The 15550-nt window shown below is 38.8% G+C and overlaps 1 protein-coding gene across 7 annotated transcripts in view; it reads left to right on the top strand.

Moving 5' to 3' along the window:
- The window catches only part of MPDZ (multiple PDZ domain crumbs cell polarity complex component), a 102814-nt gene extending 87600 nt beyond the window's left edge, over positions 1–15214 (top strand). For 6 of the 7 annotated variants that reach the window (XM_042826935.1, XM_042826931.1, XM_042826934.1 and 3 more), the window contains 11 exons: positions 217–300; positions 409–602; positions 834–981; positions 2249–2335; positions 3945–4041; positions 5924–5967; positions 6858–6980; positions 11907–12011; positions 12147–12259; positions 13815–13938; positions 14739–15214. In XM_042826935.1, coding sequence (XP_042682869.1) covers positions 217–300; positions 409–602; positions 834–981; positions 2249–2335; positions 3945–4041; positions 5924–5967; positions 6858–6980; positions 11907–12011; positions 12147–12259; positions 13815–13938; positions 14739–14885 — 1266 coding nt within the window. In that variant the 3' untranslated portion in view covers positions 14886–15214. The remainder of the gene's footprint in view (positions 1–216; positions 301–408; positions 603–833; positions 982–2248; positions 2336–3944; positions 4042–5923; positions 5968–6857; positions 6981–11906; positions 12012–12146; positions 12260–13814; positions 13939–14738) is intronic. The other variant, XM_042826930.1, reaches the window with a different exon arrangement.
- The last annotated feature ends 336 nt before the right edge of the window (positions 15215–15550 follow it).

The raw sequence follows: 15550 nt of genomic DNA, 5'->3' as shown, positions 1-15550 counted from the left end.
ATATATATATATATATATATATATATATATATATATATGTTTGAGATTGGAAGTAAATTAACTTCTTAAATATTTTGGTAATTTTTTCATCATTCTTCTGGCTCTTCATCACTGTTCATCACTACTGAATTTTAGAAGAAATTTTCCATTGGTCTTGCTTCACGGTTTGGGGAATTTTCTTCCAGCATGCAGCATATTTTTGTTGTTTATCTGCAGGGAGCAATCATTATCCATGAAGTATATGATGAAGGAGCAGCTTCAAAAGATGGGAGACTCTGGGCTGGGGATCAGATATTAGAGGTACAGTGGTTGATTTTATCTCTGTTTATTGTCATTTGCTATCTAGATATATTTTATTTGTCTGTTGGACAGTCCTTCATAGTTTACCAATGTATGCATTCATTGTAGGTGAATGGAATTGACCTCAGGAGTGCCACACATGATGAAGCAATTAATGTTCTCCGGCAGACTCCCCAGAAAGTTCGTCTGACTGTGTACAGAGATGAGGCACAGTACAAGGAGGAAGACATGTATGATGTACTCACCATAGAGCTCCAAAAGAAGCCTGGCAAAGGCCTTGGGCTGAGTATAGTTGGGAAAAGGTATGAATGTACAAGGACAGTCAATGTCTGGAACTTGTTAGGCATGCTTGGTTTTTTTTGGTGTGCATTGCTCAGATCCTTTGGGCTTTATTGGCAATACATGTCATTTTTATGCTTTTCCTAGAGGAAGTAGCCTAAAAAAGTAAGATGATGTTCAATGCATTCCCAATTACAAGCCAATAAAATCACCCTTAAACAGTATTGTAATACAGAACGTATGTGTTTTTACAGAAATGATACGGGGGTGTTCGTGTCAGACATCGTCAAAGGTGGAATAGCAGACACAGATGGGAGATTGATGCAAGGAGATCAAATATTAACAGTGAATGGAGAAGATGTTCGAAACGCTAACCAGGAAGCTGTTGCAGCTTTGCTAAAGGTATCAAGAAAACAGGAGGTGGTTAAAAGTGAAGAGCTGAAATCCAGATTTTTTGAAAGCTTGAGTTTTATTCAGTCCGTATTCAGACTCTTCCTGCAGTGTCAGTGGGAATGAACTTTGGATCTGAATTTAATTTCCTGAAGGCTAGAGCGGTCATATTTTCATAGTTTGTCTGATGAAAATGGGAATAGTGGTAGTAGAGATTCTTATATACTTACAAGGCAATAAAAGGCCATTAGTTAGATACAGCATTAAGTTTTAGTTTGCTCTCTTTTCTCAAAAGAAATCACATTTGTTTAGCTTTCTCACATTTTTAAAAAGTTATTCAGAATTGATTTTAAATGATAGAGAAGTCGTTGGAGTAGTTATATCAAAAGGTGATTACTTACAAAGTTAATGTTCTTTTATTTTTCCCTGCTTATGTCAATTGTCACCTTACATCAACTAAATGTTATAATGCCTTTCTCAGCGAGAAGGGCATCTAGCATAAGAAACTGCTTTCCCACCAAAATAACTGAAGTAATTCAGAATTTAAAGGAGAGATACAGAGAAGAAGAGGGCAGACTCTTTAGCAGGGTTTCTGGTGACAGAACAAGGGGAAATAGTTTCAGGCGTAAGAGGGTAAATTTAGGTTAGATAAAAGGAAAAAAATCTTTTATAGCGAGGGTAGTGAGACACTGGAATAGGTTGCTCAGTGGGGTAGTTGATACCCCATCAACCCCTGGAGACCTTCGAGGCAAGGCTGGATAAGACCGTGGGCAACCTGATCCAGCTGTGAATGTCCCTGTTCATTACAGGGGAGATGGAATAAGTGGCCTTCAGAGGTCTTTTCCAACTCTAGTCTTGTATAATTCTATGATTCTGTATCAACAGAAATATTAATCAATACTTTGAGGTTTTGTAATGCTGCTGTACTTACTGTGAAACTACTCCACTATTATAATTCTTTGAAAAACATCACCTTGAAGATGATTGTTGATGTTACTACTTAGAAGCCAGAATTACTTATTAAGGAAAAGGTAACAGAAATGCACTTCTTGTATAGTCTTTGTGTCTATATTGGAATGCTATACTACCAGTAATATCATTCAATCACAGTTGGTATGATTCTGATTCTTCCATGATCTTTGTCTGTACAGTTCTCATTATATAGAGTTGTTAACCTTATATTTTACCCTCTGTCCCTATTTTTTCTTCTACCAAGTAAATATTGCCATAAGCTTTAATGTTTTGGGTACTAGGGATTAATCTTGACTTTTTTTTTTAGTGTTCATTAGGTACAGTAAGACTAGAGGTTGGAAGAATAAAAGCTGGTCCATTCCACTCTGAGAGGAGAACATCCCAGAGCAGCCAGGTTTGTAACTGTGCAACCACTTCATTTGGAAGAAATAAAATGTGGTGGAATAATGAAAGCAAATAAAAGGAACTGATTTTATGATGACAGTGATTTTCCACACACAGAATGAATAAAAGTAGTAAATTCAGGTTTAGATTAGATGTTGGAGGAAAATTTTTCTTTCAGAGGGTGGTGAGGTGCTGAAACAGGTTGACCAGGAAAGTTGTGGATCTCCCATCCCTGGAGACGTTCAAGGCTAGGCTGGATGGGGCTCTGGGCAGCCTGTTCTGCTGTATATTTAGAGGTTGGCAGCCCTGCCCATAGCAAGGGGTTGGAAGTAGTTGACTAGTAGCTGACTGAGTAGGTCCTTTCCAACCCAAGCCATTTTATGGTTCTGCGTACTTTAAAGATTTTTTTTTATCTCTTTTGTATGTTCATTTTAGTTTGTTATCTGTTAAGTACATTATCCAGCCTAGAGTTTGCTCCAAAAATAACTCTTCTGTTTTGTCTAGTGTGACTTTTAGGACTCTTGTTTGTGAAGCAGAGTCAACTGTTAGTGTCATCAATACTAGAACAAATTTAAGTGGGCACTGAATCTGTTTGATACCTTAGTAGTAGAGTGGAGTGTTGTTCCAGTAAACTTAGTGAATTTCTCTGCTCCTTTCACACTCTTACTGTAATCTTGGTCACCGAAAGTGGGAAATCTGCACTCTTTTCATTAGACTTGTCCTATGTTTATTTATTTTTTCATTGGTTAACTGTAGAGCATTACAGCTCACATCAGTTTCTGCATCTGAGTGCATGTTTCATGGGATAGCAGGACACTGTGATCCTTTGCAGAACTTTCCATCAGGATTTCCAGTATGAGCAATTTCTGAAAACTCGCTAGTTACCTTACAACTTTTGTCGTTATAAATTGAGTATGCAGATGAATGGCTGAACATGAATATAATTAAACAGGAACTTTTTTTTTTTTAAGTTTGAAGTGAGTAGCTTAACACTGGATAAGGACTGAAATGTCTTTCTTCAAAAAGGGATAATCCCAATCCACTTGAAAACATGCAGGTTCTGAGTGGTCTTAATTTAAGCTGTTGGGTAAGAGAAGGCTTACCATATTGAATGTTTTGAAGAGTCTGTAGGATTGAGATATGTTGTTCCTTTATATTATCCTGCAGGTGTAGTGAAAATCTTTCAGGAAATGCGTAGGTGAACCTGAATGGAGAGCATAGTTTTAGCTGATGGAGTGTCTGGAAGAATGTGAGATAGGCATGCGGATGCATAAAGTTCTGTCTTACGTATTGTTTCCCAACCGTAATAATAGTGGTATCTTTTTTTTGCCAGATGGTCTCCTGAACTGATAGAATAGGGGTACAGTCTGGTCCTTGAAAGTAGACTGTTATTTGGGGCTGCAGTCATGCAATCTATGTTGTCCTAATTGTATTTCAAACAAGGAGCTATCTATTGTTGAAGAGGTATATGGAGGTTTGGTGTGTCAGCTTTAGCTGTGCACAGAAGAAGTAACAGTAAAATGCAGTAAAATACACTGAATGCAGTGGCATATAATTTTACTTTTATCAAACTGGGAGTCTGAGGCAACTCAATAATCCTAGTTTAACATTATATTTAGGTCAGTGAAGGAAGTGGCAGTCTCTCATCTTTCAGCATTCCAGCTTCTACTTCCAGCACACCTGAGGTCTTTGAAAGTAGTCTGAAGAAGAATACTGGTAAGTTTTCTTTGTTCCTTCCTCTAATTTATATCTGTGAATTGGTAAATGAGATGTTCTCTAACACTTTGTTGTTATATACTGCAGACTTGACAGTACCAGTCATTGAAGTGCCACAGGAGTTGTTATTATACTGTACATTGTTTATCTCTTCAAATTACTTGTAAAAAAAAATTAAAGTTGTTACACCAGCAGTTTAGATGATGAAGGTCTAAATTTACCCAGAAATATTATTTAGTCTGAGAATATTGAATAATTACGCTCTCTGTCTCATTTTTGGGAAATATGTGGTCAGTTCTGGACACTGTGTAGTTTAATTATTTAGGTCCCTCCAAAAATAATGCCTCCTGTTTTTTCCATGGAAACTACAACAGATATAAGGAATATAGTAACACTATTTGATAGAGCAAATTCTGAGCTACAAAACATTATTTTTCAACATAGTTATCTACATTAATAGTCTAGTAAAGTAAAAATCTGCACCAGTGTAAGTGACCCACTATTTCACAGCAGCTGTGATTGTGTTATCACTAGGAAAAAGTTGCTCGTGCAGTCCATTTTCGCTGGCCCAAACAGATGGAAATCAGAAGGCACCAAATTTGGTTTATATGATGGAACAGTCCAGCCAAGACTGAAAACATTCTCTGTAGTCTTCAAACTGGTGTCAGGCCTGGCATTGTCATGTTATAGGAGAAAATCTGTCTTCTCTGGCCTTACTGTGGAAGTTTGAGCTTTCAGGTTAATCAGCATTGTGATGGAGCTGTCAGAGTCAATGATATGGCTGGATTGTAGGAAATTCAGAAGGATCTCCCCTTTTCTACTCCAACAGAAAGTCCACATCACCTTACCCACCAAAGATTGTGTCTTAATTTTTTTTTCCAGTGGAGAATATATGGGTTGCCATTCCATGGGCTGCCACCTCTTGTCACCTGTAATGTTGTGATCCAGGAAATTGTCACCTTCATTCTTGTATTGGTTCCATACATCCTGACAAATTTGCATACTGTGTTTTTTCTATTCCTGTAAGCATTTATGGGACCCGCCTGGTGTAAACTTTGTGATATTGCAGCATTGTCACCATACCTTCCAACACAGTGAAACTGATATTCAGCTCTATACACAGTTCCGTGGTTGTCATTGGCCAGTTAGTGTGGATAAGCTGATCAACTTTTTCTGATGTGAAAACTGTGCGTGATTACCCAGAACATAGCTTATCTTTCACATTGCAGCCATGACTGCTGAAGTGCTCTACCCACTGCCTCACTGTGCTCACATCCACTGTTTGGTCTCCATAAACACTCAGCGAGCATCGATTTTGTCATTGGGTGCCTTTTTTTCTGCGTTAGCCCCACATTTTATTCTGGCACAGTTTCATGTCAGACGCCATTTTGTCAGCTGCCCCTTTGCTGCTATCTGTCTAAGGATGAGAGAACATAATGGAATACTGACTTCCAGTTTGACCTCTATTTCCATACCACCACCATCTGCCTCTGATATCATGGGCCAACATAATAAAATATTAGCAGCTCTTGTAGAATAGATGTGGAATAGATCTCCAGAGATCAGATTTACAGTAAAGTGATTCCTGAGCCAAGTATTACTATCAAATAATAATTTTTCTGTTATATTTGGGAGTTACCTAGTTGATTTTAGTCTAAACATTTTTAGAACTGAGAGAAAGAATGGCTTTCTGAACTATTCTAGAAGTATTTCAATCTTATTAATAGTATTTAAATCCTATTAACAAGTAATTTCAACAATTTTAAAAACGTAAAATAAAATAGTAGAAAGCTGGAATCATTGTAGTGGTTTGGACAACTCATAGAAAAATTTTCTTAAGATGATAGTTCACCTTTTTTTTTTTTTTTAATCTATTTGACAGCAGCTTCTGAAATACAGGGACTAAGAACAGTTGAAATAAAAAAGGTAAGTTACAGGAGTTGGTGTGGTAATATTTAATTTTTTTACAGTGTGATTTCCAATGCTTTTATCTTTATGTAAAATAAGTTGTGACTTATGCCAACAAATTTAAAACAGAGGGAAAGAGAATTATGGTATGAGTTAATGGGACCTAGTTTTACTTTTATCAAATGGAGTTAAATCCAGACTGAGTTTTAGTGAAGATGTGGGAACTATACCAAATGTTCAGGTCTATTCTTTTGGATTTCATATTTGTCTTGATGCATATTTTTAATGGGTAGGCTTTTACATGGCAGCTTCTAGCTTTTCAACTGAAGTTCAGTTGACTTCTGTTATTTATAGGAGCATGAGTGCTAAGCTGCAGACTATTTCTGATTGTCTAAAACACACATTTCATTTGATTTTGCCTGGTATCTGTTTTTCTTGGTAGCAGGATTGTGTTTAGCAATTCTCTTCATACAGCATAATGTGTTAATTAATTATAGCTTTTCTGTTGATCAGGTAGTCGAGTGTTCTGCAGTGGTGAATAGCTAGTTTTGTTCTGATCTGTAGGAGGCCAATAGAAGAAGATTAATGATAAAGGACAATCAGTCCTGTGTGTACAGTTTTCTTTGCCCAGATATGCCAATTTCTGTAAGTATTCAGTTCGGCAAGGAAAAGCTACAGATGAGACAGCAGATCATCAACTGCCACTAAATACTGTGTTCTTTGTGCTTTCCTCAAATGTATTAACTTCAAAAAATGGCTTGAGGTAAAGTCATTCTGATTTTCATGAGATAGGATTTGTAAGACAAGCCTGCAATTCTGTGTATATTCTTCCTTCCAGAAAAAAAAAGTATTTATCTATCTGTCTATCTATCTATTTATTTATTTATTTATTTTCATGACAATAACAGGGCCCAGCAGATTCTCTAGGAGTGAGCATTGCTGGAGGTGTAGGAAGTCCTCTCGGAGATATTCCTATATTTATTGCCATGATGCATCCCAATGGAGTTGCGGCTCAGACTCAGAAACTCAGAGTAAGTTAATTATTAGTGTTGTGGTTTCAGAGCAGGAGGGATGATTCATGGTGTTGGATTATTGCATGTTGCAGCCATTTCTGGCTCCATCAGAATTCATTCTTCTTTAAATGGTTCTTGTTGTACTGGTGATTAGGTATATAACAACCATAGTAATTACTATATGCAGTATTATGTAGTGGTTAGCATCATACAACTCAAATTATTGGCTGTTCTCACCCAGCATCAAATCTATTCGAGGTGCACAATGGATATCTCCATCCTTCTACATTACCCACCAAATGCATCCAAGTCCTTGAGCTAAAGCAGTCCCACAAATAGGCATCCACTGCTTTCAGCATAGTCTTTAACAGTCCATTCTGCTGTTGGATTTTAGCAGGGCTGGTAGGGGATGCGGTATACCCCCTCAAAGCCACGCTCTTTGGTTCAAATGTTTACAAGGTTGTTTCAGAATTGAGTCCTGTTTTCTGATTCAGTTCTGTCTGGGATGCCATGTCTCCACAAGACTTTCTTTTCAAGATCCAGATTAGTATTTCAGATGGTGGAATGGGACATAGGATTCTTCCAGCTGTCCTGTGGTTGCTTCCATTATAAGCACATGGCATTTGCCGTTGTGAGTTTGTGAGGGTGTGATGCAATCCACCTACCAGGCCTCCCTGGTATTTATATTTCAGCCATTGTTCTCCATACCAGAGAGGCTTTGTCTGCTTGGCTTCCTTAATTGCAGCAAGTTTTACATTCGTAGATAATCTGTTCAGTAGTGTCCATTGTAAAATCTACCTCTTGATCTTGAGCCCATCTGTAGTTGCATCTCTTTTTTGATGGCTTGAGGTGCCATGGGCACACTGAACTAGAAATTAGTCACCCATATGTTGCCAGTCCAGATTTACCTGAGCCACTTCAATTCTAGCAGCCTTCTCCTCCTGTTTTTCAGTGGCCTGGTTCTAGGCTACATGGACGTCTACCTGACAAACGTTTACAACCATGTTGTCTACCAGGCAGCAAAATCTTTCCTTGATGCAGCAGCCCAGATGGGCTTGCCTCTATGCTGCCAGTTGTTGTGCTTTGATTGCTGTAACCATCCTCAGGACATTTGCCACCTCCCAGGAGCAACTGCCAATTCTTCTGCTTAGCAATATCTACAGCCTTCACTTCTGCAAATTGACTCAATTCACTTTTTCACTCACTGAGTAGGGCTCCAAAGGATAGCCTTCCACCTCTGATGCCTTCCCACATTATGACAGGGCTCATAAGTGAACAAGGCATATTTCTCCTCATTTTCTGGCAATTTGTAATATAGTGGAATCTCTTCAGCATGCATCACCTTCTCCTCTGGTGATATTCTGAAATCTTTGCTTTCAGCCTGGTCCAAAATAATTTCTAAGATTCCTTGAATTCGTTATTTGAGCCGATTGTGTGACCAGTGTCAGACATGGCAGTTGTTTAATTGATCACATCCATACAGTCTGACGACATCCATCTTGCCATTTTATTCCTAAGAACTGGATCTCCTGTGCAGACCCCTTGACTTTTGCTTTGTGGCAAAATTGGCTTTCAGTAGGATTTGAATTATTTTCTTCTCTTTCTTAAAAACTTCTGTGTTGCCCCACACTATTTGTCAGTGATTGGTGGTAACCAACATGGCTTCATCACAGACTGATCATGCCCTGACAAACTTTGTGGTGGAGTTGCAGTGTCAGTGGGTAAATGAAGGGCAGCTGAAATAATCTATCTGGACTTGTGCAAAGTGTTTGGCACTGTCCTGCACAACATTCTGGTCACCACATTGGAGAAAAATGAATTTGATGGATGACCACTTGCTGGATGAGGAACTGGTTGTATAGTCACACACAGAGAGTTGCAGTCAACAACTCAATGTCCAAGTGGAGGCTGGTGACAAGTGGAGTTCCTTAGGGATTTGTGCTGGGGCTGGTGCTGTTTAACATCTTTGTAGGTAACATGGGCAGTGGGATTGAGTAGCACCTTCAGCAGGTTTGCAGGTGATGCCAAGCTAAGTAGTGCAGTTGACACTAGTGGGAAGGGATGCCGTACAGAGGAACTTGGTCAGGCTTGAGAGGTGGACCCATGCCAACATCATGAAACTCAACAAGGTCCTGCACCTGGGTCATGGTAATCCCAAGCACAAATACAGGCTGGAGAATTGCTTGAGAACAGCCTTGAGGGGAAGGATTTTTGAGGATGTCAGTTGATAAAAGACTCAGCATAAGCTTTCAGTGTGTGCTTGCATTCCAGAAGGCCAGTTGTATCCTGGGTTGCATCAACAGAAGAGTAACCAGCAGGTCGAGGGAGGTGATTCTGCCCCTATACTCTGCTCTCATGAGAACCCAGCTGGAATACTGCTTCCAGTTCCCCCCAGTGCAAGAAGGACATTGAGCTGTTGGAGTGTGTCTAGAGAAGGGCCAGGAGGATGGTTAGAGGGCTTGAGCACCTTGTCTGTGGGGACAGTCTGAGGGAGCCGGGACTCTTCAGCATGGAGAAAGCTCCAGGGGATCTTACAGTAGCCTTCCAGTACCTGAAGGGAGCTTACAGGAAAGCTGAGGGATATTTTATAAGTGCATGTAGTGACAGGATGAAGGGGAATGGCTTTCAACTGAAAGAGGGTAGATTTGCACTAGATGTTAGGAAGAAATTATATACTGTGAGGGTGGTGAGACACTGGAGCAGCTTGCCCAAAAAGGTTGTGAGAACCCCCTTCTTGGAGGTTTTCATGGCCAAGCTGGGGCTCTTAGCAGCCTGGTCCAGTGGAATGTGTCCCTGCCTATAGCGAGAGGATTGGAACTAGATGATTCCTTCTAATCCCAACTGTTCAATGTTTCTGTGATTATATCGTCAATGCACTGCAGACATTCAGTAGCTTTGCATCTGGTCCAGTCAGTCTGGATCAGCCCATGGCAAATGGCAAGACTGTGTTTCCAGCTCTGGGGGAGTTGTTTACTGATGCACTGGATGCCCTCCCAGGTGAAAGTTAATTGTGGCCTGCACTCTACCACCAAAGGGATTGAGGAAAACACATCAGCAATTTCAGTTGTGCTATACCACTTGGCTGCCTTTGTCTTCCATTGATATTGAAGTTGTAGCATGTCTGGCACTGCAGCACATAGCAGTGATGTGACTTCATTCAGGCCACAGTATTCCATTGTGAAATTCAAATGAAGAGTGGAGGCTAGCACTGTCCTTATGGGACTATTGATGGGTGACTGAATCTTGCTGGTGCTGAATCTTCTTGGTTCTCCAGCTGATGAATGGAAATCATGTGAAAAAATGTGTTTTAAAGCCAGAAGGCTCATTGTTAACCTCAGAAGTAAGGTCAGACCATCTACTCTGATTAGAGATCTGCCCATTGGAAACCAGAGCTGTCATTTTTGGGGAGAACCCTCTCATGTGTTTTCCCATGCAACTCATGTATCCATGCCTCCAGAATCGACGCAGGTTTTCCATCCCACTTCCTCTCTGTGATGGTATAGGTAAAACCACAGAATAGCATGTGGTGTGTACCCACTATCCTTTTCCTGATTAGAGGAATACTTCTAATGGGTGAGATGTTGGTTTTTTTCACCACTGAATCAGTTTCTTTTCCTGAAGCTGTTGAATCAGTTGAACCATATCTGAGACACAGGTCCCTGGGGAGAAAAAGAGATAATCTTGATTTTGTAAAAGTAGGCAAGCCACTTCATCTATCCACCATTCTTTTGTTATTTTTCCAGTTCGCTCCTGCCAGGATTCTGGCAGACAATGATGGTGCATTCCATATAGCACTCCACCACATACATTATGTACATGTGATGTCATCTGGATCTTGGAATAGAGCATTATCATCCAAGCTAATATCATACATCATCCTTAGCACAGCACTTTCCGTCAAGTACTTTCACCATGGTGATCCTTTTGCCTGAGTAACGTACTGGGGCTTCCTTGAAGGGATGTCTTTCTTTCCCAGCTGACAAGAGTCACTGCCATAAAGTGAAAGACTGTATATCTTTTCCACCTGCTTTGTCTGTGCTACTTTTCCTAGAAGGAGATCCCAGCTGCTGGCCTTTGCTGCTTGCTAAGTCCAGGCTATTGACTCCACTATTTCAGCACCAGAGCAGCTACCAGGATCTGCCTGGCTGATGGCCATGATTTTTTCACGTATAGAATCATAGAATCATAGACTATGAACTAAATCATGTTGGTAGCTTGGTAAAAGATAACTTGAAAAATACTAACTTCGGAAACAAGTCTTAAGGCAATCTTGGATCACAGAAGTGGTGAGGTTTTAAAAATTCATGATGGGGAAACTGATTCAGAATCCTGCAAGTGAACTACAGAGATGAGTTATTTATGTAAGTGCATGTATGCAATTTTCTTCACACCTCATGTTTTCTGCTTATCGAAAAATAAGAGCAGGTATTTTTTTTGATGCTGGGTTAAAGCAAGAGGTTTCTACTCGCACAGTGCTTACATATGTAGAGTACTAGAAATTGTGGAATTAAACTAATGCTGTTTGGAGAATGTACAGTGTTGGTTCAGGATGAATTTAAACATATGTTCTCTTGTGATAATCTGTCACTTCAACCTATCTATATTCAGGTGATGTGCTATATGATTCTATATGATTCATCCATCCTGTAAATTACTTTTCACTCTGAACACACTACAACTAAGCAATAATTTGCAAGTTTTTATGTCAAATTTTCTACCTTTGTGTCACTTTATTATGTGACTCAATGATACTATGTCTTTGAGAGAGAATGTACCAAAAAGAGTTGCTGATTTCTTTCTTTCTACTAGGTGTCACTAGATATAGTGATAATTTCTAGCTAAATCCAGATACTCAAATCTGCTGTTATCAAAAGAAAATGCTAAATATATATATGCAGCTAAACCTCTTACTGGTAATTATATTATCAAGGTTTTCTTCTACAGGTTGGGGACAGGATTGTTAGCATCTGTGGAACATCTACTGAGGGCATGACTCACTCCCAAGCTGTTGGCATGTTAAAAAATGCTTCAGGCACTATTGAGTTGCAGGTAAAAAAAATCTTTAGTATTATCTGGAATATTTTTTAAATGTTATTTTGCCAGTTGTTATGGTGAATTATTTTAGTATCACCATTCTCATTTTACAGACTTTTTAAAATTCACTTTACTGAACTCTCTCCTTAGGTGGTTGCTGGAGGAGATGTGAGTGTCATAACTGGTGAGCAGCAGGATCCACCTACATCCGGTCTTTCACTTGCAGGACTAACTGCAACAAGCATTTTTCAGGATGATCTAGGGTCAGTAACTATATAATACACAACCTTGGTAGCCTTTTACTTCAGGTGAAACTTGGCATAAAATGTGTACTAATTCCATCAGATGATTGATGAATTGTTTGACTTAATCACCTGTGATATATTTGGCACCTTGTAGGTCCCATTCTGCATTTTTCCATGGTGCAATTCACTGCTGCTTTTTTTCTTGTCTACTTTGGAACTAAAATGTGACTTGATTTTTTCTCTTTAAATAAATTCTTTATTGAGTTTTGGCAGTTCAGATTAGTTGATTTGCCCAAAATGACTGTTCTCAGGCTTAAATAGCCAAGTCCTTTCTACAGTGGTACTTTCCTTCATGTGCTTTCTAACACTAGAATATCAAGAGACGCTGAACTTTTCATGTGTACATGGTATACCACTACTGGTAGACTACAAAAGCCAGCAGTGTAAAGAAGAGTTGCCTCAATGTTGGTTATCAGTTTGAGACATTTTTATTCTATAAGCACAGGAAGAGAGAACAAGATTCTTTAGCTCCACAGAAGTATGAAGGCTGCCCTAAAAGTAATGCCTCCTATTTTTTTTTATTTTGGCCCAGAACATCAGGGGCAGATTTTGGTGGTATGGCAGTAGAAGTTGAATGTCCCTGCCAATATTGGTTACGTTTTGTCATTATGTGACTGATGGCAGCATTGGGTAATGTGGCAAAATGGTGTCTGACATAGAAGTCGGTATGAGAGAAAGGTGTCCTTGAATTCCTCCATGTGGAATAAATGGCACCCACTGGCATTCAGTGATGCTGAATTCTTATGGAAGCCTAACAGTGATGTAAGCACAGTGAGACAGTGGGTGATGCATTTCAATAGTGGTGACAGTGGGTCATCTCTACTAGTGCAGATTTTTACATGTGCAGCATGCAGACTCACTGCTGGCAAAAATGCATGGTTAGTGGTAGCGACCATGTGGAAAAACAGTATTTAGTAGCTGAGAATTTGCTCTGTCAGATACTATTGTTGTGCTCCTTGCAGTAGTTTCCACAAGAAATAAGTAGGAGACATTACTTTTGGAGCAGCCTACACTCTTCAAAAGATAGAACTTCAGATGTTCATGTAATCAGAGTATATGTTTGGAGATGTACTATAAATTGTCTGTATGAACACATACACAAATGCACAATCAGGTATCAGAGGAGAAAAACAATTAAACCTTGCAACATAACTGTGAGTCAAATTTTGGGTTACAGGTTTTTTAAAGTGTGTGATCATTATGAACATTTGAGATAATTGTATCAGATCTCTGTGTACCCGCTAAGCACCATTAGTGCAACAGTAACCATCTTCTGAGCTGGGTGAAAACACTATGAAACAAGTATTTGAAATAACTCACTTAAATGGGGGTATTAGACTGAATTAGTGTTCTGCATTAACAAAAATAATCATAAAGTTCATATTTACAGCAGAAAAGAAGAAAAAGGAAGATATATTGCTTAGCTAGAAAGGTGAAATGCTTTTTGTTGACAACATTCTAATGTAAATAATTTACTTAGACTGCATAGCAATATTGTTTTCTGTTTCATTAGACCTCCTCAGTACAAGACCATTACTCTGGAGAGAGGACCAGATGGCCTAGGCTTTAGTATTGTGGGGGGATATGGCAGTCCCCATGGAGACTTACCCATTTATGTGAAGACAGTATTTGCAAAGGTAAGAGTATGTTTGTTCAGCTGATCCATTTATTAGTTCACAGTAAGTAGTTTCTTAAAATATGAGTTTGAGACTAAAGGATTACAAACAGTTTTTCTTCACAGCTTTTCTTGCCCAGTGCAAGTTTGGTTCAAAAAGATCTTGCAGCTTTTGAAGTTATAGGAAGATTCAAAATTTCCAAATGCATGTGACAGCATATGGCAGAATCTTTTTCAACTCTAAAAATAGGAAATGTTCAGATACTTTTTCTTCAAGTAATAAAAGGGACCAATGTATTTATTTTCAGTGAGAGTCTGAAAATTAGACTAACATATAATAACTGAACTCATTCTGGGCCTTTGTAGAAGTTCAGGTACTGACTCAGCTTTGAACTTTGGCCTGCCATTGGGAAGAGCCCCAAGTCATCAAAAACTGTGGTCAGGAATCCCAAACATTTGTGGTTAGTCAAAGTACAGTACTGGGTTTTGACTATGAGATTTCTAATACCAGTTGCTTAAAGATTTTTCAGGTATTGAAATCTTACTGTTAGGGTTTTAAAGTTATATAGGTAGATTGTCAGGGTTAAAGAAATATAAAAAATCACATAGGTCCAGCTTCTAAGTGTTGTGACAACTAGAGAATGCAGAACATACTGCAGTACTAGTAGGTTAATCTGGGATTGATTGTAGTTGAATAATTGACAACCCTAAAAGGTTTAAGGGGATTTGTACAGTGAACTCATCTTATTCAGACCATATTGAATGTGTCGGAGGAAGAAAAATAAATGGATGAGTCTACAATTACATGTTGTATTGTTTCAGGGTGCAGCAGCAGAAGATGGACGCCTGAAGAGGGGGGATCAAATCATTGCTGTGAATGGGCAGAGTTTAGAAGGGGTGACTCATGAGGAAGCAGTTGCTATTTTGAAAAGAACGAAAGGAACAGTCACTTTGACTGTTCTTTCATGAGCTGGCTCCCCAAAGGTGTAGTGTCAACAAGACTATATTATTTTTATTCCACATAGCAAGGAAAACCGAAATGTTTATATAACCTTCTTGCTCTTCCAACTTGTCAGAACTGTGTTACATCACTGAAGAGAAATAACATTTAATGATATTTTTGTATGCAGTAGAAGTATTACTCATATTGTCGAACAACTGTGATGGAGTAAGTTATCTGTGGCAAAGACATGGATATTTTGCCTAGTAGCCCTATAGTGAAAACTTGTAAGCAAAATTGGTGCTTTGAATGTTTGAAATACAGAACAAAAATTACAAAATCACTGAGTTGAAAGGAAGAGAAGTAATCAGAAAACAATAAGTTTGGAGGAAAAAAACATTAATAAAATACAGAATTTGAAAAAACGATGAAAAGTGATCTATGTGAAGGTAGACAGTTGAATATAGGTGGTTATTGGTATTACTGATATAGAAGGAGTTGGGAATGGGGATTGCTGTTCTGTTGTTTTTTTCTTCTTTCTGTTTTCTATTTTCCTATTTCCTAAGCCTTGCTGTATCCATAAAGAAAAAGAAAAAAACTCACTTTTTTTGTATGACTTACTGTTGAGAATTGGTTGTTCTATTTTTGTGTTTGATGGTTTGTTTTTGAGGAGGGGGAAGTGTTCAATTTGGAT

Source organism: Centrocercus urophasianus, unplaced genomic scaffold, assembly GCF_019232065.1.
Source record: "Centrocercus urophasianus isolate 14NV4802_14NV808 unplaced genomic scaffold, USGS_Curo_1.0 seq_27, whole genome shotgun sequence".
Taxonomy (NCBI): Eukaryota; Metazoa; Chordata; class Aves; order Galliformes; family Phasianidae; genus Centrocercus; species Centrocercus urophasianus.
The sequence above is the reverse complement of the archived record's forward strand: the minus strand, read 5'-3'. Positions and strand labels throughout refer to the sequence as shown.